At 32.6% G+C, this 23,925-nt stretch overlaps 1 protein-coding gene across 1 annotated transcript; it reads right to left on the bottom strand.

Moving 5' to 3' along the window:
• Positions 1-22,359: 22,359 nt before the first annotated feature.
• On the bottom strand, positions 22,360-23,838 carry LOC133324895 (uncharacterized; the record flags this gene model as incomplete). Its single annotated transcript, XM_061533720.1, has 1 exon — positions 22,360-23,838. A coding segment is annotated over one exon (1,479 nt), but the record flags the coding sequence as incomplete, so codon positions are not given.
• Positions 23,839-23,925: the final 87 nt, after the last annotated feature.

The following is a 23,925-nucleotide window of genomic DNA, read 5'->3' as shown; positions in this document are numbered from 1 at the left end:
GTACACTTAATGCTCAAGTGAGCTTCATGCAATGCACGATTCTTATTGTAAGGTACCCTCGGACCAGTACTTTGTTCACAAGAATACATAGTCAGACGGACCGAACGGACGGAAATGCATAAATCAGAAAGTGGTTCTGTGTTTGTTCTCAAAGGCATAATAACCGTTACCACAGTTTGGTCTATGATGTAATAAGTTGTTGGTCATTTCATCCTCTAAGAGGACCCTCCAATTTAAAATTTCGACGATTTGAAACCGGGTGACAAATGAACTTGATTTATTAGGTTGGGGGAAAAAGAAATCCATTATTTTATCCGCAGACGGCTGTACTGATAGATTTCGATCAAACAATTTCAGATTTATGCTCGTTGGAAGGGTGACATTTCGCAGTAGATAAAAATTATGTTTTTTTGTTTCGTGCTTTCAGTTGTATGTTAAAGGCTGTTAAAAATGGAAGTGAGAAAAGATAAAATTCTGTATATGTTACAGTTTTTCTTTGACAAAGGCGCAAATACAATCCAAGTGGCTAAAATTGTGAATATTTATGGTTCCGATACTGTAGCAGCCAATTATGTGCAATTTCGTAGATTCAGTTCAGGAAGTTTTGATGTTAAAGATGATAGGCCGGTCATCGAAAATGTCGATAAAATCGGAGAAATTATCGAAGTTGACCGGCATTTTAGCCGTCGTAACATCGCCCAGGAGGGAAAAATTGTCCATAAAACAGTTTTAAACCATTTACAATTGATCAATTGAGTATGTCTATCTCCTAACAATGGCCTTGTGTAAACATTGAATTAAGTTTCGGTGATTATATCAAAAATAGAAGTATTCTTATTTTAAATATTTCGTTAGTAATTTCATTAAAACAATATTTTATAAAAAAGTTTTTTTTAAACACAAGCACGATTCCAATAGTAATACTTAAGTGATGGGCATTCCCTTTTTCTATTGTTTATTGCTATTTCGTGCTATAAATAAAGATCTACAGTTACATACTGATTTATTTTCTTTCAAAAAGTTTAATATGAAACTTTGGAATTACATTAAATTGTTAGTCATGCCACTAATTTAATTTACAATAATAGATTATTGTTTGTGTTTCTGTTTTGTTTAAAGGCTATACAAACGCCCAGTATAAATGCGTATTTTGAGTTGTGTTTATCAATGAATTTTAATACGTATATATTCCACTAAAAATACAATAATTGGTTAATTGTAAAACACTTTTTAGTTAACAATTAATCTGAGTAAAAACATCTATGAAAGTAGCATATTATATTTTTTTCAGAAATTCTAAATATACATGATTTTATTTTACACATTACATTTGCTGAAAAACATTTGTATATGTATGTGTGAAGTTTGTGTGTTTAATCTATGGTTTACACTCTGTATATTGTACATTTTACAACGTCCTCCCCACGCCCCCTTTTTTTCAATCAATGCAACAAAATCTTTAATTTAAAAGGAAAATACACCACCCTCACCTTCATAATGTACACCAGCATAATCTTTCTCCTCCCTACCACGCATACAGATGCACACACATGCACAACAATTCGACAACAATATTTCCAAAGTTATTTTTTTTTCAATATCTAACAATGGAAGTAATTAAGGTGTATAACCACGGAAGTACCTTTTTTATTATAACCAGCATCGTAAGAATCTTAATGTTTGTGTTAAGCCTTCTTCATCTGCTCGGCTATATTTAATTTATGTTGTACAGGTTTTTTGTTTCCCCATCATTTTAATCTCCTTGGTGTTTTTTATGTGCAGGTATTTCAAAGAACTCTTTAGGGGTTTTCCAAACATTGTGGGATTTAAACGACATGTGGTGACACACACAAACTCATATAGTTACAGAGATATGTTTCGATTGTCTTTTTCCGTAGCAATCTGCAAAAGTCAAATGTTACTCGGCACGAAAACATTTGGTAGAGATTTATGGCTGAAACCATAATTGTGGTTGTTGAATTTTGACAGAAGCAGTTTATATCTGGTGAAATCTTTAACAATGGCATTCATATATTTAAGGTGTATGTAAAGGAAATGTATGTAAGAATATTGTGGAGCATGGTACGTTTTTTGTAACGAGGAACGAGAAAATTAAGACTTCTGTTTTTTTAAATGAATATTAAATTTACATTTAATCTTCCCAATTACGCTATAAAATAAGTAAATATCAAAAGTAAGACAGGCTACATACCCCGCAACAGTTGGAAAAAAATATATATAAGGAAACTATATCATAGCTTTCAAAGTTTTCTACATGAATATTACATTAAATGGATCTTCTATAGATAAAAGATATTCAACAGATCAGTTAAGAAGGACATTGGCCTGTCTGAAATAAAACTTAAAACAGAATGCATTTAACAGGCCTGATATATCTTCTTCAGATCGTCCGTAGACATCGTAAGGACTTCTACAGATCTTCCGTAGACATCAAAAGGGCCTCTATAGAAGGTCTCCCACAAACTGAAGACCCCCAACAGGCTTTTATTGTCTGCTGTCAATCCTCCTTCAAGTCTCTTTTATATGCTGAATACATTTCAGAGGTCTTCTCTAAATTTCAATATATAGTAGACGTTTAGTTGGAATTCTGTGGACCTCCTTCAAGTATTTTCTATATTAAATCAACGTCTCATAGGGGTCCTGGAAAAAATGTTCTATAATAAATCAACGCCTTACCGGGGTCCTGGAAAATATTCTATAATAAATCCATGCCTTATAGGGGTCTTGGAAAAAATGTTCTACTTGGGTCCTGGAAAAAATATTCTATAATAAATCCATGTCTTGGAAAAAATGTTCTACTTTGGTCCTGGAAAAAATATTCTATAATAAATCCATGCCTTATAGGGGTCTTGGAAAAAATGTTCTACTTGGGCCTGGAAAAAATATTCTATAATATGCTATAAAATTCACGCCTTTATAGTGTCCTTGAAAAAAATATATTCTTTAATAAATCCACGCCTTGTTTGGTCCTTGAAAAAAATATTCTTTAATAAATCCACGCCTGGTTTGGTCCTTGAAAAAAATATTCTTTAATAAATTATAGAGAATATTTAATATCTTGAATAAATTTAAAACTTCCAACTAACCTACTTTGGGCACATTTGCATACCTGACAAATGTTTTCATACTAAAATAATACCCTGTACCACAGTGCGGGGAAGGGTATTAATTACAGTTTTCCGATGACTAGAAAGCTGCAATATATTGTTACCACCAAGTAATTTCGTCATTCACAAGGATTATAATCACCTAATATTTATCCAGCTTACGAATAAATTATTTTATATCTCATTAAAAAGATAATTCACTCGAAAAAAATCACGTTTTTGACTTTCTAATTATCACAGAGCCACGCAGCGTGATCTAGTTGCATAATATTATTTTGAAAAAGTTATACTGCACATTATATGCGGTAACCAAAATTAATGTGGAAAGTTTCCATCACATTTCGCCCTCCCCCTCTCCTTGTGGAATTAAATTGAGTTTCGTTTCGTTTCGGATGAATAGTTTCTGTGGTTTAGTCATTTAGTGAAAAAAACACATTTTAATTTTGTTCAACCTGTCCGACAGTTAAGGCGGGATATGAGACGAGAAAATGAGGTCAATGTATAGGTGGAATTTAATGTTGACGTTATATAACTAAGAATAACTAAATTTCAATAGGGTGCTTTAAATATAGAATAAATTACGTATAATAAAAATTTGTAGATGTATTGATAAGTATAGAATTCTTCGAGTAGCCCTATGATATCACTGTGCGACAAATTTGAATTTTTTTGATAATGACCGGGAAATTCCAACAGATTATGAAAGAGGGGCTAAAAAAGAAGACACGTGTATCGCCGTTTTGAAAGTTTACGTCGAGAGTTAACCTAAAAAGGCGGGACCATTTTCCCCCTTTTCAAGAATTTTGATAATTTTCGAATTATGATTTCATAAAATCGTTGCATTTTCGGTATATAGTGTCTTCGGCAATATTACTGACAAAATATCGGACTCATTAAAGGGGTCTTTTCGGTCCCCTTTTCCAGGAGTGATTGAAAACTCATTCAAACCGGGGTTAAAGCTGCTCAGAATATTCAACAGAAATGTTCGCCATAAAGTTTTACTATAAGTCTCAGAATAGACTAGAACTCAAAAATCAGCCTAAACGTCAACAATCTTAAAAAAAAAAACTCATTTTATGGTTAATATCGTACTTATTACTTGTTTTTACCCATTTTCCCACAAGATGTCGTTTTAGAAGGATAGTATAAGGGACGAAAATATTCTCCATCAATTTTTTGCATTAGTCACTGAACAAGAGAAATCTGTATATATAATCCATATACCGAATATATAGTCATACATTTTGAACCAAAAATTCAAAATGTTTTTGTATTTTTTTGTCAAAGACATTTCCCAGTATTTTTTCGACTAAGTGCATTAAAGTAACATGAAACTTGATTTTAGGTATATAATGTCAAAAAAATAAAATATTCTACGTCAAAATCCACTTCAAGTCTCAGAACAAACTATATATTTATATTCAATAATTTTTAAGAATTATAAAATTATATATAATAAGAACAATTCTTTGCAGACTTCAGTTAATTTTATAATGTAAATTTTTTAAAAACTATTGAATATAAATATATAGTTTGTTCTGAGACTTGAAGTGGATTTTGACGTATAATATTTTATTCTTTGACATTATATACCTAAAATCAAGTTTCATGTTACTTTAATGCACTTAGTCGAAAAAATACTGGGAAATGTCTTTGACAAAAAAATACAAAAACATTTTGAATTTTTGGTTCAAAATGTATGACTATATATTCGGTATATACATTATATATACAGATTTCTCTTGTTCAGTGACTTATGCTAAAAATTGATGGAGAATATTTTTGTCCCTTATACTATCCTTCTAAAACGACATCTTGTGGGAAAAATGGGTAAAAACTAGTAATAAGTACAATATTAACCCTAAAATGAGTTTTTGTTTTTTAAGATTTTTGACGTTTAGGCTGATTTTTGAGTTCTAGTCTATTCTGAGACTTATAGTAAAACTTTATGGCAAACATTTCTGTAGAATATTCTGAGCAGCTTTAACACCGTTTTGAATGAGTTTTCAATCACTCCTGGAAAAGGGGACCGAAAAGACCCCTTTAATGAGTCGGTTGAGGGTTAAAGTTGTACACCAAAATATTCTTCGATTTTTTATCAGTAATATTGCCGAAGACACTATATACCTAAAATGCAAGGATTTCATGATATCATAATTCGAAAATTATCAAAATTCTTGAATGCCATTAAATACGTCTTCAAGGCTCAAAAAACGTGAGTTAATTATACCATATGGCCAATTATCCCAGATAAACCAAAATCGAAAAAAGGTTGCAACGTAAGTAACATTCAAAAAAGTGCCAAAATGATTTACAGTTCATACAAAATATTTCAGGCGTAGTCTATGACTATAGAAATTTTATGTAAATAAAATACATTCACATCGGTCCAACATGAAACTCCTTTGACACCTATCGATTTGAGTAAAATATATATAAATTTTCAAATTATGCAGTTCTTAAACACATCCATTCTTCCTTTCAATTAAGTAGTAATTGAAAATAAATTATGAATTTGCATTTTACACTTTTTCAGTTCTATTTTGTGTTTTCAATTTAAATCAATATAAAGTGTTTTCTTATGTATGTTATTGACCAATTTTTGTAATTTTATTAATCATTGATACTTTGTTGTTGGGCTTTTTTGGTGTTTTCATTTGAAAGCAATTTCATTATTTGATTTCTTCATTTTCATTCATTTTTGTGGAAAACATGTGTGCAATTATAGGTGAGTGGACAAACATGCATCGTTATATCCATATTCTGCTTTGAAAAGAACTACTTCTGGAGTACCTTGATAAATTAGAATCAAATTCGTAGATTTAATTTCGTAATTACTTCCGATATAGGTACAAATTATCAACGTACGGCCTTTGTAAAGTCTCATAAATATATTCTGTTGCATTGGGTCCTTTGAAAATATTTCTTACAAAATCCATGCCTTTATTGGGTTGGTGAAAAAAATCTAAAATACAACAACGCCTATATTGGCCATTGAAAATTTGTCTCTTAAAATATATCTTGAAAATAAAGAATAAAAATTTTAGAAATTCTTATAAAACTTGGCCATTTAGATTGAGTATGTTGTGACGTATGATTACGATGTGTGTATATTGGTGTTAGTCATACGCAACCATACACGTTCGTATATTTAATATTGGTAGTCAATGTTTAAATTATAGTTAAGTCGGCGTACTTGAGTTATCGAATAAAATTGAAATTTCTAACTATGTTTCAGTTGCTCATAAACCTATTAACTCCACCTACTACGTAGCATTTTCATAAAACGACAAAGAAGCATATTCAGAGTCTTGGTGTTTCCTTGAATGATTGATTTATATTTCTTTCGAGGTGTTTGAAAACCAGTACCATTTAAGCACCAGGCTGGTTCATAAAAAACCTTAAGTTTAGTCTTTACTGTAGGACTTGGAATCATATGTGCCATGAATTCGTTATAGGAAAAAGAATAATGTGATTTCTCGAGGAAGGATTTAACTTCCCAAGATGATTATTTAATTTTCCAGGATTTAAACTATAATTAAGACTGCTTGCAAAATGTTTAATGAAAACTGCTAAAGTTTCAATATAAGGTCCAAGGGGAAATGTGCTTCGTGCAGGTGCATTGGAAGTGGAGTTTCATTATTTTTTTCGAAAAAAAATCTAAGTCTTAGAATTTGTTAGTATCGTCATATTGGCAGTATATCCCCCTAGTTTTGGTTTTATTAAGAAAAACATGAAAAATAGATTTCACATGATGGGGAAATTTTATGGTGGTAACTTGTGTTCAAAATTCTTAATTTATCTACACACAATCGAATATGTAGAATATACACGTATCTATGTTAAAACTACAATTGTGTGGGTATTTTTCCATTTCAACAAAAGATTTTAATTGTCGTGTTAATCGTATTTAAAATTTGGTGTTTGTGTGAGTTTTCCTCGGGAATTGGAAAAAAAGAATACTCGTTGCGTACTGTACTTGCTTCTACACATTTAGGAATTTCCGTGTTGTAAACACACATTGTTGGGTTCTTTAGGAGTAAAACATAATTTTTCGTTTTTATTCTATTTTGTTTTTGCAAAATATTTATTAGTGGGGAATGTATGGGATTGTTTGCCGAGGGGTAAGGCAGGGAATACTATAGTTTCGGATCACGCCACTGATCCTCATCAGTTCCTTTTTAAAATGTAATACTTTTTAAAATGTAATACTAATTTATTATTTAAAAGTCGTTAATTATAATGTATATTTTTATAAAAATAATACAAACCAGTAAGGAAAGTAGGGGCCGACTATATGATACCCTTCACCACTTTGGGTATATTCAACAGATGGAGTCCTAACAGACGTCGCATTTTTGAAGGACCATTAACATGAAATTAAACATGTCTTTCTTCAACCTACACTAAATTTTGGTCAGATATAGAGTTGCTTCTCACAATGGGACAAAATTATGTAAATATATTTAAAGCAAAATATCGAAATCTAAACCGATTTCATCGCAACTTGTCACATGCTAGGTTACATTTATTTCAGTATGTTTGTGCATTCGGCCACATTTTGAGTTCTCCATTTACTTGTAAATCCAAATTTCGTGCAAATCGAAGGATATTTAGGGACTTTGGTATTTACATTAAATCGGACGAAAATATATATGGGAGCTATATCTAAATCTGAACCGATTTTCAGGAAACTTAACACACATCATTCTAGACCTTATTCAGAACGCTATGTTAAATTTCGTGCAAATCGAAAGATATATAGGGACTTTGGTACATAATTTACCTAAAATCGGACGAAAATATATATGGGAGTATATCTAAATCTGAACCGATTCTCGGGAAACTTAGCACACATCATTTTAGACCTACATCATTAGTCTGTGCCAAATTTCGTGCAAATCGAAAGATATATAAGGACCGATTACATCAAATCGGGCGAAAATATATATGGGAGCTTTATCTAAATCTGAACTGATTTTTCCCAATTTCAATAGGGTTCGTTATAATTGCGACATGTACTTTGTTTACAATTTAACATGGACAGACAAACGGACGGACCGACATGCATAAATCGACTTTTAAAGTGATTCTATGCATATTCTCAAAAGGAACCATGTGTCTATCTCGTTTCCTTTTGCCTGTTACAAACATATGCACAAAAACATAATACCCTGTACCACAGTGTGGTGAAGGGTATAAAAATGTGATGTTTTAGAAGATTGATTGAAAATAATAAAGAAACTATAGAAAGTACCTTTGGTGTCATGGCATAATTATATGACGCCAACGTCCGCCACTAGAAAATATCCTACCCTGGGTAGGGACAATTTCGGCAATTTTGATTTTTTTAGGAAACTCTTTAAATATTTAACTAATGCTAATTTATTGCGTGCTTTTTTATCAGCCATAAAACTTTCATATCTTTTGAATAATTATTGAGATATGAGCTCTAAACCAAGTGTGCCGAATCTGTCTTAGTCTCCACTACATATATTTCTTTTATTATCATTCGTATTAGTATACCTCAAAAGGTCCATCCGCTTAGTCAAATTATGACATACTTTCATAAGCTGGATCTTCGACAAACTGTCCAAAAGCCTTTTCACCAAAAATTCTGCATTGTCGTAGGACGTTCGGCATAAATTCTTCCACCTGTTGTGAACCAAAACTTGACATCAGTTGGCTGTTCGAACCGGTATTTGACAAAAATATAATAGCCAAAAATCACCCGGTATCCAGACCTTTCAGTCATTATAAGTATTGGCTTGAATATATAAACACACCCTTTTACGGGGAAAAATATTCGTCTTTTAAAACTATTAAATGAACTCCGCAATGATTTTCCTTTGAATAGTTTATTCTGCTGCCTTAACTTTTTTCCATAAAGGTTTATGATATTGACTTTTACTAGAAAGCATCATTTCCAAGAAATATACGGAAACTTTAAGTAAGTACCCAATTACTGTGTTCATCGTATTCTAAAATAAAGACATTATTAAATATTTTAAAGTATTAACATAAAAAAGTTGAATAACATGTTTTATTTCGTACACAAGTAAGAGGATTTGTGATGTGAAAAAAAGGAAAATTGAATATATATTTAAATGGGATTTAAATAATGTTATATACATGCGAGGAATAAAATCTAAGTAAGATACAGTTTTTTTTCGTTCATTGGACTAAGGCAGACCCCCTCTATTGTTGCCCATTGAGTAGTACACTTTTGACTGCGGTCAACTCCACATATCGTAGTGGAGTTGACCAAAATCGATTGGTTGTTGGATAACAGATTTTCTGTAAATTAACTATGTGATTTATACCCTGATTAATTTTATTTTGTTCTGTGAACTTGTGATAATCTCATTATTTTACATTGTCATTGACTTCCACTCAGAACATCATATGTATTTATTTAAATTTAATTAAAATTTCTATAAATATTCAAACATTTCTATATAAATAATCGCTGTAAAATGACTTTATTAAAAATAAACCCAATTAGGCGAAAATTCCGTCTGACCTCATGACTCTATTAAATATTTACAATGTAAATGTTTGTTCAAATTCTAAAATATTTGATTTTAGAAAGCAAATATATATTTTTTGTTCGTTGCTTTTTACATTGCTTTCGTCAATGAGAATTATTATACCCAAACCCACCCTGTAAACAGAGTTTGAAGAATTTGCCAATTCATCAATTTTGTATCAACACTTTTTTAATGGTATGGGTAAACATAAATCCGTACTCCATAAGGACTTTCCCCATTTTCGTTATCGATTGATTTTTAAAATGACAAAAGTTTGCTCCAATCTGTTTATGGCAACTGGAATGTTGCTGGAAATGTCGTTAACGAAACAAAAACTTTTTTCTGCAGTCATTATTTTCATCGATTTGCTATCGTGGCAAGAGAAAAGTGGTGTCTCAAGAGTTTTTTCCTTATCGTTCTAACATTCTTCGGCATATTGAATGTGGTGTTAAATATACGTTCAGCTTCCTTTGGGGATACAGCTGTGAAATAACGCGGAAGTCTTTAAATCTGTCATACACTTCAAAAAAAAAAAAAAAAAGACTTTGTTGATGATATGAAGTTCCTGAGTAGTCATATGGAATTTTGGGAATGTTTGGTGAAAAATGGAAGCGTTTTTGGGCTTGTCTTCGCTGTCTTTTTCCTCTTGACATAACTGAAGACACTAATGAATGGAAAGCGTTGAGGAGACAAAAGAAGAGTCGAAACGGAAGCTGTAGGCTATACCATGAAGTGCAAATCACTTTCTTAGTCGATTTATGGTTATCCGTCAAAATAAAAGTCGTGTTTATGATCCCAAATGAATGAAATTTAATTTTGCTCAAGAACAAACCATATGAAAATAGCTCCATATATATTTTATCAGATAATTGGAATATTAATATTACGAAATAACATTAGAGTAACTTCCGGTAATATGGACCACCATTTTCTTTTTTTTTGATATTGTGGGCGTACCAACGGTAAAAACTGAAAACAAATTGTTTTCACAGCATAGTAGATTTTTTGGCTAAATATATTCCAGGTCAAAAATTATATATATTTGTCTATAAAAATGTCATTGCATTATATTTCAAAAAACTGTAAGCTGTAAATAAAAATAACTTGGCGTGTAATGTGGACCAGTATGTGTGGGTAATGAGTATCAGTAAGTTAAATGTAGGCTGTGGTTTGGTTGTGATAAATTTCAATTTATTACACTCTTGGGTAACAATGAATGCAAAAATATATGGGTTCATGTTTTGGAATAGCTCCCATTTAAGGGTACCGCCCCATTTACGGTATTTCGAAGGTCCTTACTTCATTATCCAACAGAAGCACCTGTAATTTCGCATATCGAGTTTTCAGAGGATAGAATACCTCATCGCATATTAAATTCACCCACGTTTCGAACACGTCCTCATGAAAAGGTCCCACTTTTTTATAGTGGTCCACATTACCCGACATTGAATATTTTTATTTAGAAATAATTTTCGGCTTCAAACATGAATAAAAAATAAAAATCGGCGATTGTAATTACAGCTAAACGTATATTTTTGTTAAAGAAAACAAGAAAAACCACATAACTTCTTTATATTCGAGAAAAACAAAGTGTTCGACTATTTTGCAAAAACGTTCGACTATTGTGCTAAAAAATGTTCAAATCACACTTTTACAATCAGGGCTACATTTTCTACTGCTAAATTTTCAACATTGCAATTATTTATTAAAAACCAATTTTGATGTTTGTTTTCACTAATAAGGAAAATATTTATCAAGGCGGCATTGACATATTTCAAGCATTTTCTAAGATATGGGGGTGGTCCACATTTCACGCATGGTCCACATTACCCGAAGTTGCTCTACTTCCAAACTTTAAAATTTTTAATTTTTACATAAATTAATAATATATACCAATAATAATAATTAATCCTGCATTATAAATATCAATTTAACCCTACGGTCAATAACCGGGTACATTTGTACCTTTTTTTGAATAAAAATGCTGTAAAATTTTCAATAATAGAGATATTTGGATCAAATTTTGAGGAATCATTCTTGAGGTATTTTCACACATAATCGAAGAAAAAAAATTATAAATATTTTCCATATATATAATTTTTACAATTTTTTAAAGTTATTACCTACGTAGATCAATAACTGTGGTACATTTGTACCCATCCAAAGATAGCTCTGAAACTCATTAAAAAATTGGACTATCGCGAGGTTTTCTGTTTGAAATTAGTCTATACGGATCTAATCTAGATGTAGGAACTCAAGATTATATATACATTAAAATAATATATACTTAAATCCATGCTTAAATGATAATCTATCTCAACCAATCATAGTAAATTCGTCATAGCTTTCGAATGGGTTAAGTTTTTTTAGTTATTTTTTATTGGGATCTTATTTAGGTGTTCATCAACCCCTCTGGAAATTTTTGTGGCCCTAGACAACATGGGGCCATCAGAACGACTCGTGAAATTCAGAAACTACCCTGTTTTTTCCTTGGTATACAGGCACAAAAACAATGATTAATGTCCGTAATTTTTCAATTATTCTTCATATTGGGCCTGAAACATTTTCTGTAATCGATTTAGTCAATTATTACAATTCTAAATTGGCGTACATATATTAACTATCATTAAATAACGGTTTAAAGTATTAAATAAAGTTAAAAATGCGCCAATCGCAATCTCTAAACTCATAAAATGTGAATAATTGGCAATAATAATTGTTTTAGTCCATGTATACTAAAGGAAAACCAAGGTAGTTTCTGACTTCCACGAGTCGCCCTGATGGCCCCATGTTGTCTAGGGCCACAGAAATTTGCAGAGGGGTTGATGAACACCTAAATAAGATCCCAATAAAAAAATAACTAAAAAAGCTTAGCTATAACGAATTTACTAAATATTTAAATATATAATATTTTAATGTATATATAATTTTGAGTTCCTACATCTAGATCAGATCCGTGTAGACTAATTTCAAACAAAAAACCTCACGATAGTCCAATGTTTTAATGAGTTATAGAGCTATATTTGGATGGGTACAAATGTACCACGGTTATTGATCTACGTATACTTTTTTGGTTATTGACCGTAGGGTTAAATTTGCTTCTGTGTACCTATCAAATATTAATGATTACGAGTTTTAAACTTTTCATTTTCATAGATTGAAAACATGGAAAACTCTAATGGAAAATTCTACTTTTATAAACTACAAAACAGAAGGAAAATTTACTGTGTAGAGAAATTCATAGACAAACTAAAAATGTTTAAAAGAAGGAAATGAAAATAATTAAACATGTAATAACGAAACAAGTTTCAATCAGTCGATTATGTATATTCTCTACGCAACATGGTTCGTTCACAATTTCTTGAATCGATAGGGATCTACCTTTATATGAGGACTGTGTTAAGGCATTATGTGGTAGTAGGTTTTTCATGCTCTGAAAAAAGAAGGTTTCAAATTATAGACACCTCGGTTGGAAATCCGGAATGAAATGTACCGGAAAGTTAAACTGTACATTTATGTGGAGGATATTCTAATACAATGACCTACATTGGAAATTTTCTGGAAAAAATTACTGTATCCGTTGTAGCCACTTTTGTGATAAAATTCTTTTAACAACTTTAAAATATTGAAAATGGGGTATGACCCTTATGTGGGGGATATATCAAAACTTGAATCCAAATTACAGCCAATACAATACGAAAATTCGGCTAATACTTCAAAATACTGAAAATATGACGCTATCCTAATATGGGGTGGACCAATATTGATCATTTTCTCCATATGTGTATGTCAGTCGTCAAGGATAATAGGCATATGTGGGAAATCGGCTAAAGTCTTAGGTTTCTAGAAAACGGGTCGCAACCGCTATATTGAAGATATACCAAAATGTTAACCGTGAACAACCAGACGAATCTGAAAAACGAAATTATAGTAAATCCTGTTAAAAAATTAACCAAATGGTATCGGAAGTTTTTACTCAATGAGCAAAAACTGAGTTGAAATGTCAAATTTCAACGAATTTGTATGAAATAGGGGAGACTGGGGCACCTTCGGCACATTTTTTTTAGAGCTCTATATCTCAGTACTTATTCAATATATATAAAAACTTTATGGCTGATTATTGTCCTCTGACACTCAATTATAAAAAAAAGTACCAAAAAGATATAAAAAAATAGTATTAGTTAAAAAAATTTACTGTTTTGTAAAAAAAGTCAAATTCGCCGAATGTGCCCCAACCCGGGGTAGCTTCGGCATTTGATGGGGCACATTCGGCACCATAGTCATAGCCGGGTAATTGTCATCGCTATCAGTCTGATTGAAATTTTGATTCTCTAAAGGCTCTATTTGGTTTTAATACGCCACACAATATTTGAATTATAGGACATTATTTTCTAGCGGCGGACGTTTACATCTCAAGGTCGCACACACCATCAGAAATAGAGGTTTTCTATCGCATTTTCGTCAATACAAGCACGTTTGATCTTATATATGCAATTTCGAACCATATTAAAGGATTAGTTTTAAAGACAAACTCAAAAACATTTTAAGGAAATAATATTGCACAATCTGTATATGGCCGAATGTGCCCCACTTTCAAATGCCGAATGTACCCCGAATGTACTTTTTATAGTTTTTTCATTTTTTTCGATCAGTTTTGTAAAAACATTATATTTTTAAATATTTCTATAATAATACACATCGTAGTTAACCACTTTTTAATAATATTGTCTTAAAAATTTAAAAAGTTTTATACACGAAATACTTACGAAATGGAATTGAAATATTACAGAAACATCTATAAAAATACAAAAACCTATATATCTAAATAAGCTTATTAGCTAGAAATTTCAAATTTTGTGTCAGTTATTTATTTTGATATTCGATACCTATGTATCGAAACTAGTGATGTACGGGGAGAACTTCATATCGAAAACGCGTACAATGCAAAAACGACATAGAATTTGACTTTGATTATGTATATACGGGCTATAGTTGAGTTCGAATTAGGTACCACATCGACCTGCTACAAATTATAAATATTTGTGGCTTTAAAAAAAGAAATAATAGCATGCGGCAAAAAATCCAATAGAGATTTTTTTTTTGATAATTTATTACAATTTAACTACATATCCTTATGGCCCAAAATTATACTTGAAGAAAATTATTGACTATATAAAAGAAGGGAACTTTTATATAGTCAATAATTTTCTTCAAATCTGTAAAAACAATAGCATTCAAAAGGAAATTACTTAACTTAATAAGAAACTTAACTTAATGAATCTGTGCATGCAAGTCTGCTGACGATCGTTGTTGTTATACCCTTCACCACACTGTGGTACAGGGTATTATGTCTTTGTGCATATGTTTGTAACAGGCAAAAATAATCGAGATAGACCCATGGTTCCTTTTGAGAATATGCATAGAATCACTTTCTGAGTCGATTTATGCATGTCCGTCCGTCCGTCTGTCCATGTTAAATTGTAAACAAAGTTCAGGTCACATTTATGATCCGAATTGGATGAAATTTAGCACGGCTCATTTGTTTGACCCAAGGACGAACCCTATTGAAATTGGGGAAAATCGGTTTAGATTTAGATATAGCTCCCCTATATAATTTCGTCCGATTTTAGGTAAATGGGGTACCAAAGTCACTAAATATCTTTCGATTAGCACGAAATATTGTATAGCCTACTGAATTAGGTCTAGAATGATGTGTGCCAAGTTTCGTGAAAATCGGTTCAGATTTAGATATAGCTCCCATATATAGTTTCGCCCGATTTTAGGTAAATGGTGCACCAAATTCCCTGAAAATCATTTGATTTACACGAATTTTGGCATAGCGTATTGAATTAAGTCGTGACGTGTGCTAAGTTTCATGAAAATCGGTTCAGATTTAGATATAGCTCCCATATATAGTTTCGCCCGATTTTAGGTAAAACGAAATTTTGTATAGCCTACTGAATTAGGTCTAGAATGATGTGTGTTAAGTTTCGTGAAAATCGGTGCAGATTTAGATATAGCTCCCATATATATTTTCGTCCGATTTCAGGTAAATGGTGTCCCTATATATTCATCGATTTGCACGAAATTTGGCATAGCGTATTTAATTAAGTCTAGAACGATGTGTTCTAAATTTCCTGAAAATCGGTTCAGATTTAGATATAGCTCCCATATATAGCTTCATCCGATTTTAGGTAAATAGTCCACTAAAGTCCTTGGAATTCTTTTGATTTGCACGATTTTTGGCATAGCGTACTGAATTAAGTCTAGAATGATGTGTGCAAAGTTTAGTGGCAATCTGTTCAGATTTAGATATAGCTCCCATATGTATTTTCATCCGATTTAAGGTAATTGGTGCACCAAAGACCCTACATATCTTTCGATTTGCCCGAAATTTGGCATAGCGTACTGAATTTCGTCTAGAATGATGTGGCTAAGTTTCATGAAAATCGGTTCAGATTTAGATCTAGCTAATATATATAGTTTGGGTAATTGGTGCACCAAAGTCCATGGAAATCTTTTAATTTGCACGAATTTTGGCATAGCGTACTGAATTAAGTCTGGAATGATGTGTGCAAAGTTTCGTTAAAATCGGTTCAGATTTAGATATAGCTCCCATATGTATTTGCATCCGATTTTAAGTAATTGGTGAATCAAGGTCTCTGAAAATCATTCGATTTGCACGAAATTTGTCATAGTGTACTAAATTAAGGCTAGAATGACGTGTGCTAAATTTCGTGAAAATATGTTTATATATATTTTCGTCCGATTTTATGTAATTGGTGCACCAAAGTTTGCCCAATATATATAAACCATATAAAGGAAACTAAATTACAATAACAGCAGTCGATTTTGTGGTTGCGAATATAATTATTATTATGCCATTTATGTAAATACATTGTGGGCAATTTTAATCAGTATTTACTTTTACGCTTGATAATGAATAATGAACATAACTACGAGCGATCTAATGTAAATTTGTTAACATATTATCTTCGTAATTATTTGTTTGCACAATAAAACCAAAAATATTAATTTAGATTTATAATTATGGCATATTAAATAAACTATGAATAATAAATACCCATTGCATACTTTACTCATTAAATTAGTCAATAATTTTATAATAAGAAAAATAATATTGATTTTATGCTATCATACTCGCATAAATAATATAATATGGAAAGGAAAGTAGTAAAGTCGGACTGGGCCGACTATATGATACCCTTCATCACTTTGGGTACATTGTGTCCTAACAGACGTCATCTTTGCCATGGAACATTGGCATGCAATTGAACGAACTTTAATATGTGATCTTTATCTATAAGTAAACCGACTAACATCAATCCCTACACATACCCTACTCTAATTTTTTTTTAAAAGAATTTAAAGCAAACTTTACACACGCTATTCGGTATGCTGCACTGTTTAAAATGTAAACTCAATTAGACGCCCATTGATTATTTGGTGTACAATTAACATGATCTTAATCTGATTTCAAGGAAACTTGCAGAAATTATTTTATACTAATTTCAGTACTTTGTGTCCATCGGCCGGGCTATGTGTTTTTAGAGCACCATTTACTGATATTTGGACGAAATTATAAATAGGAGCTATATGTAAACCTAAACCGATTTTCGCGAAACTTAACACACATCATTCTAGACTTAATTCAGTTTGTGATGCCAAATTTCGTTCCAATCAAATCATATACAAGGACTTTAGTACACCATTTACATTAAATCAGACAAAAATATATATTCAATAGGGTTCGACCTTGTACCAAATAAATGAACTGTGTCAAATTTCATCCAATTCGGATCATAAATGCGACCTGTACTTTGTTTACAGTTTAATATGGACAGACGAACGGATGGACGGACATGCATAAATCGACTCAGAAAGTGATTCTATGCATATTCTCAAAGGAGCCATGTGTCTACCTTGTTTCCTTTTGCTGTTACAAACATATGCACCAATACATAATACCCTGTACCACAGTGTGGTGAAGGGTATAAAAATGAGTCGATCAGAGCACACATCGATTATTCTCTAAAACGAAATGTTGAGAAACGCTATGATCAAATGTACGTTGTTTTTTTAAACATTCCAGAATTATTTTGGAACTTTGTGCAAAATTTCGTCACAATCGGAAATCGGACTAAACTTCACAATGTAAAATGTCATTGTTATTGGACAATTTTTGGGTTTAATTGTGCATCGTTTAAATGTAAATTTCGATGAGACACATTCTTGCGATAGCGAAGAGTATATACACTTCTTAGACATGAGTCTTAGTGTACACTAATATATATTAATGCTTTATCAAAACCTGAATCAATTTAATAAAACCAGACACAAGGAATTTTAGAGTCAATCCATTATTCATTTCGTGAATATCGAACAATCCAAACCGATTTCGATGAAATATAGACTCAATCGGAAAAATCTTGGGAGGTGCATCTTTTACATAAAAATGACGAAAATGTCAGGTGGTTTTAAGGGCGTTTTTCCACACATTAACGCGTATTTATCGATATAGTCGGTAAGATAACTCAAAACTATTAATTCAATCGGTTCCAAATTTTAACATATTATTATATACCTACATGCTATTGTATATATGGACCAAAATAGCTATCGTATTAAATCCATTATTTTCTAGTCGATGTAAGAGGTACATGATAAAATAAGAAATAACCATTAAATAGATATCTATAATCAGTCAGAACTTTTGTAATTATTGAATGTCTGCGTTACGGACTTCCAAGACACAACAAACATGCGTAGACTAATGCGATGTGTTAGCCTAGTGCGATCTACAAACAAGAGATGTAAATAGAGACGTAAGAGATGTAAGTCTTCTTGTATAGTGTGTATGGTATTAAGAATCACTCTCTATATTGCCACCAGCCAAAGCACAACTGTCTTTCCTTCAATCCACCCAACAGAGCAAGTAAAATGCATACAAGATGAACAGGATATGGACGAAATTTTGTATTTGACTAGCTATAACCTATTCTCAACAGACCTCTCACAGATTTAATTTTTTATCCTATTTGAAATTTGTTAAACGTGAATTCCGAAAATAAACATCCATGTTTCATGAACTGGAAAATACATATAGTTTTCGTTGATTGTCACGAGTCAAAGAAATCTGACGATGAAACAAAATTGTTATTGTTTGTACGCGAAAATAGTTAGTTGGCATTGGAACAAACAGGCCTTATGTTCTGCAGTGAATTTCCAGCGAACATCAACCTTAATCCATAGGGATGCAATTACAAATGCTGTGTGTTTGATATTCTGTAGACTTAACCCATTTCAGTTCACTGAGTGTCGACGAACGTGACCTTCCATATAAGATGCACTGCTTATGATATCCACTTGTATAAAGACGCAATATGTTATTCAAATTTAAGTCCCTGATGGAGAGAGGGGATCATATTTGAAACAATAAAATTGTATGGCTTTACTTTACTTCTGTATTCAGTTCGTAACGAATAATATGAAGAAATTATATTCGTAAGATGATTACTGTTAATGAAATAAACCAAAAGCGTGTAAAAATTATGTGAATACAAGTGATGTGTGCGGAAGTTCTCTCAATTTTGTTACAGAGGGAATTATGGAAACATGGTAAGAAACTGAATTACATTGAGGGTACGTTAATGTATCGGAATATACTACTAAGACAACAGTTCTTCTCATTATACCCTACAATTGTTATATTCAAATGGAAACGACATGGACCAATTGTTACTGTGGAGGTTATATATAGAATCACTAGCTGAGTCGATTTAAACATGTCAATTTCCCTGACCATGTATAATTGTAAACATAGTACAGGACACAATTATGACTGAACAATATGACATTTAGCACCGTTCAGGCCGAACATATTTGTTAAAAATCGATTCTGATTTAGGAATATGTCCCATTTTACTATGGTTCTCCAAGGTATAAATCTTTGTTCGATAGTAATGAAATTTTGCAGAGCATACTGAAGTGAGCCTAGAATGACGTGTATTAAATTTTTTTTAATCGATTTAGGTTCAGATTTCACTCCTATGCATACTTCCTTCCGATTTTATAATAAAAGTGCTTCAAACATGTGAAAGAATTTCCAGATGGCACGAAACATAGCATAACATACCAAATCGAGTCCACAATTTCAAATATTTCGAAAAATTACCTTAAAAACGTCATTGACATTCTCACCATAAACGTTATCTTGCTAACTGATCCTACTATGCTGTTTAAATATTTTGTTATGGTTGTTGCTGATGTTTTTTCCCTTCTGCACTTAGTCTTCCTGACATTTATGTAGTGAAGAGAACTTTGTTTGGACACAACAGAAATTTGTTCGTTGTTATTTTTGTTTTTAACAAAAATTCACAAGTAACCAACAACAATGACAAGGAATGTTTACGACCAAATCGAGCAACAACGGTAAGGATTACTCTGTTGTTTAACTAATATAAGAAGGGATAACTTAATATTCACTCATTAAGTTTTATTTTCACTTTGAGAAATGAAAAAAAAATTAACAAACACAGACAATGATATTTTGCTGACAATGGTGATGACGATGATGCTGAAAGTGCAGATGCTGGTAGTTTAACCTTTGAAATTAAAAGGAAAATAGGGGCATTAAATATTAGTGCTAAACTGTAAGGATGTTGAAATATTGACTGACATGCCATTAATTACAAGTGCTGAATAAGTTATTTCGGACCTTTTGATAGAGAATTAAAAATTAATTAGATTGAAGTTTCTGCATGGTTTTTAGTAAGCAAATTCGTCCATTAACCGTATGAAGTGATTAATGACCCACATATAAGATTTATATTTATATTAGATGATATATAGATGTACCAAATTAATTGACCAGGATGGCTCGATGACGCAAATGGTAGCTTAAGGATAAAAGTGTTTAATCAGTTAATAACAGCTTTCACCATGTGTATACCCTTCATTACATTGTTGGACATGATATCATGGTTTTGCGTAAACGAACCGAAAAATTACATTCCGCAAAATTTGTGGTATGACGTTTTTACGATGTAATGTGAAAGTGTATACAAAATTCCTTCGAGCATTAGGCTTATTTAAAAGCAGCGAAAACCCAACTTTCTGCGTTTGTATATTCTGAGCCTTGGCAATATTTCGTGATATTTTCTCCCTCTTGTCCGATTATAGGTCAACAGCTCCACCTGACATATTTTCTAAATCTTGTTTTTTCGAGGTGTGTATGTACGCAATAAAATAAAAATCAAAACATTCACGCATATTCTATTGTGAGGCCCCTTTCTCTGGTTAAAATTTCGTGATGTTCGGGTCGTAATGGTGGCCTCTAAATCGTACAGGAAAACAAACAAAAATAAATTTTTTGATCCATTTCATCCACTTAATATTAAGTTATCATTACCAAAAATGATAGGAGTCATCTTTGACCACAACTCGTACTACAGCAACATTTTGTAATGATTGGTTCATAACTGGACCTGAATCGTGTTTACAAATTATAATGGACAAACGGACTGACTGACGGACGGACGGATATGGCTAGATCTACTCAGTTAGTCGATTAAAGGTGGGTCTTGGACCAATATTATCCCTATTGGAGATGAATATTGCTCAAACACTGTGTAGAATAACGTATGTTAAGTTTGGTTTGGATATGGAATCCATATCTGAATCTGACCCGATTTCGACTGTCCTGTGATAATATTCGTTTGACCCGGGCTAACGTTGGGTTTGGTGTGTGGTCATGATGGGCATTTTCAAAGTAACATATAGGTCATTTGACTACCAACAAACTACATTACGAAATTCAATACATATTCCAAAATATAATATTTACCAGTAAGAAAAGTAGTAAAGTCGGACTATATATATATAACGACGATATTATACCTGTATGAGTTTTATTGGCTCCTCGAGCCAGCGCAAAAAAAAAACACAAAGAGTTTTCTTAAAAAATTTAAATTGTCTCTGGGGCAACTTTATTTAACAATAAATTATAATTTAATATAATTTGTAAATTTTATGCTCCCGACGGGACAATCAATAATTATTACTATTATAAAAACCTTAATTAATAATTAATCAATTTAACAAAACCGAGTTAAGTTATATTTAACAATTGCAGCAAGGCAGAATTAATTGTTTGTTTATCGGTATAACGCAGCACGGCAGAGTAACACGAAAGAACTAAAAACTTTGATTCTAAAAATAAACATAGCACGGCTGCATTGATCATATTTACTGTCTCTGCTTTCGCTATTACCTTTGTTACGACGTCGCTGCATTATGTTTAGTAAATAAACAATGCAGCGACAACAACAACAATAACAAAGAATAACGTAACAGAGACAGTAAACAAAGATCAATGTCCGCGCTACGTTGCCAAATTATGACCTTGAACTATTAGCAATAGAGAAAGGGAATAGGCAAATTAGAATAATAAGAAAAGTAGAGATGTCGGTTTGCGACATTTTAGGGAATACAATAGGGTTGCCCTATTAGAATAGTAAATATAAGGGGAAAATAATAAATACAAAGAAATAATAAATTAATACGAATAAAATTGAAATAAATAAAATATTAAATAAATAAATAATCGTTGGTTCTCCAACATTCCCCCGCACAAAGAACAACTGTTCTTGACATAAGTTGGGGCAGATTTATGAGGTGTTTTATTTGGTTTCCGAGCTAACCACGCTGTGCCTCGGCTCACAGCAACTCTTATCTCGATCATTTGTAGAATTGAAATCTTCTTGTAGGGGCAGAAGTGCAACCTTTGAAACTGGACGTTTGTAGATTTTGCCACTGGACTTTAGGGAAACAACTCTGACTTTTCCATCAGCACCGGGGTGGACTTCTGTTATGCGGGCTAGTGGCCATTGACCTGGGGGAACTCGTTCGTCAAAAATTATGACCAAATCTCCAACTTCAACGTTTTTTTGGGGTTTGAGCCATTTTGGACGGGACTGTAACCGGTTGATAAATTCTGTCTTCCATCGATTCCAAAATTGTTGATTGAGCAATTGAACTACTTTCCAGCGAGAAAGTCTATCTATATTTTGGTCTGATAGATTTTCATCTGGGACAGATAAAATTGGTTCTCCAACGAGGAAGTGAGACGGAGTTAGGGCTTCACAATCTGCTGGGTCAGATGAAATGGGGCAAAGCGGCCTGGAATTAAGACACCCTTCGATTTGAGCCAATAGTGTAGATAATTCCTCGTAGGTCAAGATTCGACTATCCATAATGCGTTTCAAATGGTGTTTTGTGGATTTCACACCAGCTTCCCAGAGACCTCCAAAGTTTGGCGAAGCGGGTGGTATAAAGTGCCAGTTTGTACCATTGTTAGCGAGAAGGTTTGCTAGATCTTCCGGTAGGGATTCAATACTTCTTCTTTGTAGAACTTTGAGTTCTTTATTAGAGCCAACAAAGTTTGTGCCGCAGTCAGAATAGAGGTCAGAGCACATGCCTCGCCGTGAGGTAAATCGTCTAAATGCGGCAATGAAAGCGTCAGTAGAAAGACTGGTGACAGCTTCAAGGTGCAGCGCTTTGGTGACCATACAGACAAAGAGGCAGATGTATCCCTTTGTCGAAACAGAATTTCTTGCTGTTGATTGTTTTATAGTTATTGGACCAGCGTAGTCAACACCACTGTGCTTAAACGGTCGAGTAGGTTCAACTCGTACCGATGGCAGGTTTCCCATTATTTGCTGAGATGACTTGGCCTTGTACTTGAAACAAGTAATGCAGTTGCGTTGTACTTTTTTAGCCAGATTGCGGGCAGAAAGTATCCAAAACCTTCGAGTAACATACGCCTGCATTTGAATAAGGCCGCCATGTAGGGTCTTCAGATGAGCATCTGTAAAGATTAAAACAGAGAGTGGGTTTTGTTTCGACAGAATAATAGGATGTTTAAATTCATAATGAAACTTAGCCTTTTGTAGACGTCCTCCAACACGAAGTAGACCATCTTCGTCGAGAAATGGGCAAAGTTGAGCAATTCTGCTACTGGAATGAACGCCTTTTTCCTTTCGTAGCTGTTGAATTTCGAGTCCAAAATCCACATCTTGAGACAGAGTAATTAATTTCTGCAGCGATTTCTTCAGTTCGGAAGATCTGAGATAGCCAGACAATCGTTCCTTCGAGCCTTTCTTATATTGGAGAAAACGGAGGATATAAGCTGTGATGCGAATTAATTTCGTAAGAGACGAATATGCCGTGAGCAATTCTGGATATTC

Source organism: Musca vetustissima, unplaced genomic scaffold, assembly GCF_032173495.1.
Source record: "Musca vetustissima isolate MV318-11 ecotype Yass unplaced genomic scaffold, APGP_CSIRO_Mvet_v1 utg335855, whole genome shotgun sequence".
Classification (NCBI taxonomy): Eukaryota; Metazoa; Arthropoda; class Insecta; order Diptera; family Muscidae; genus Musca; species Musca vetustissima.
The sequence above is the reverse complement of the archived record's forward strand: the minus strand, read 5'-3'. Positions and strand labels throughout refer to the sequence as shown.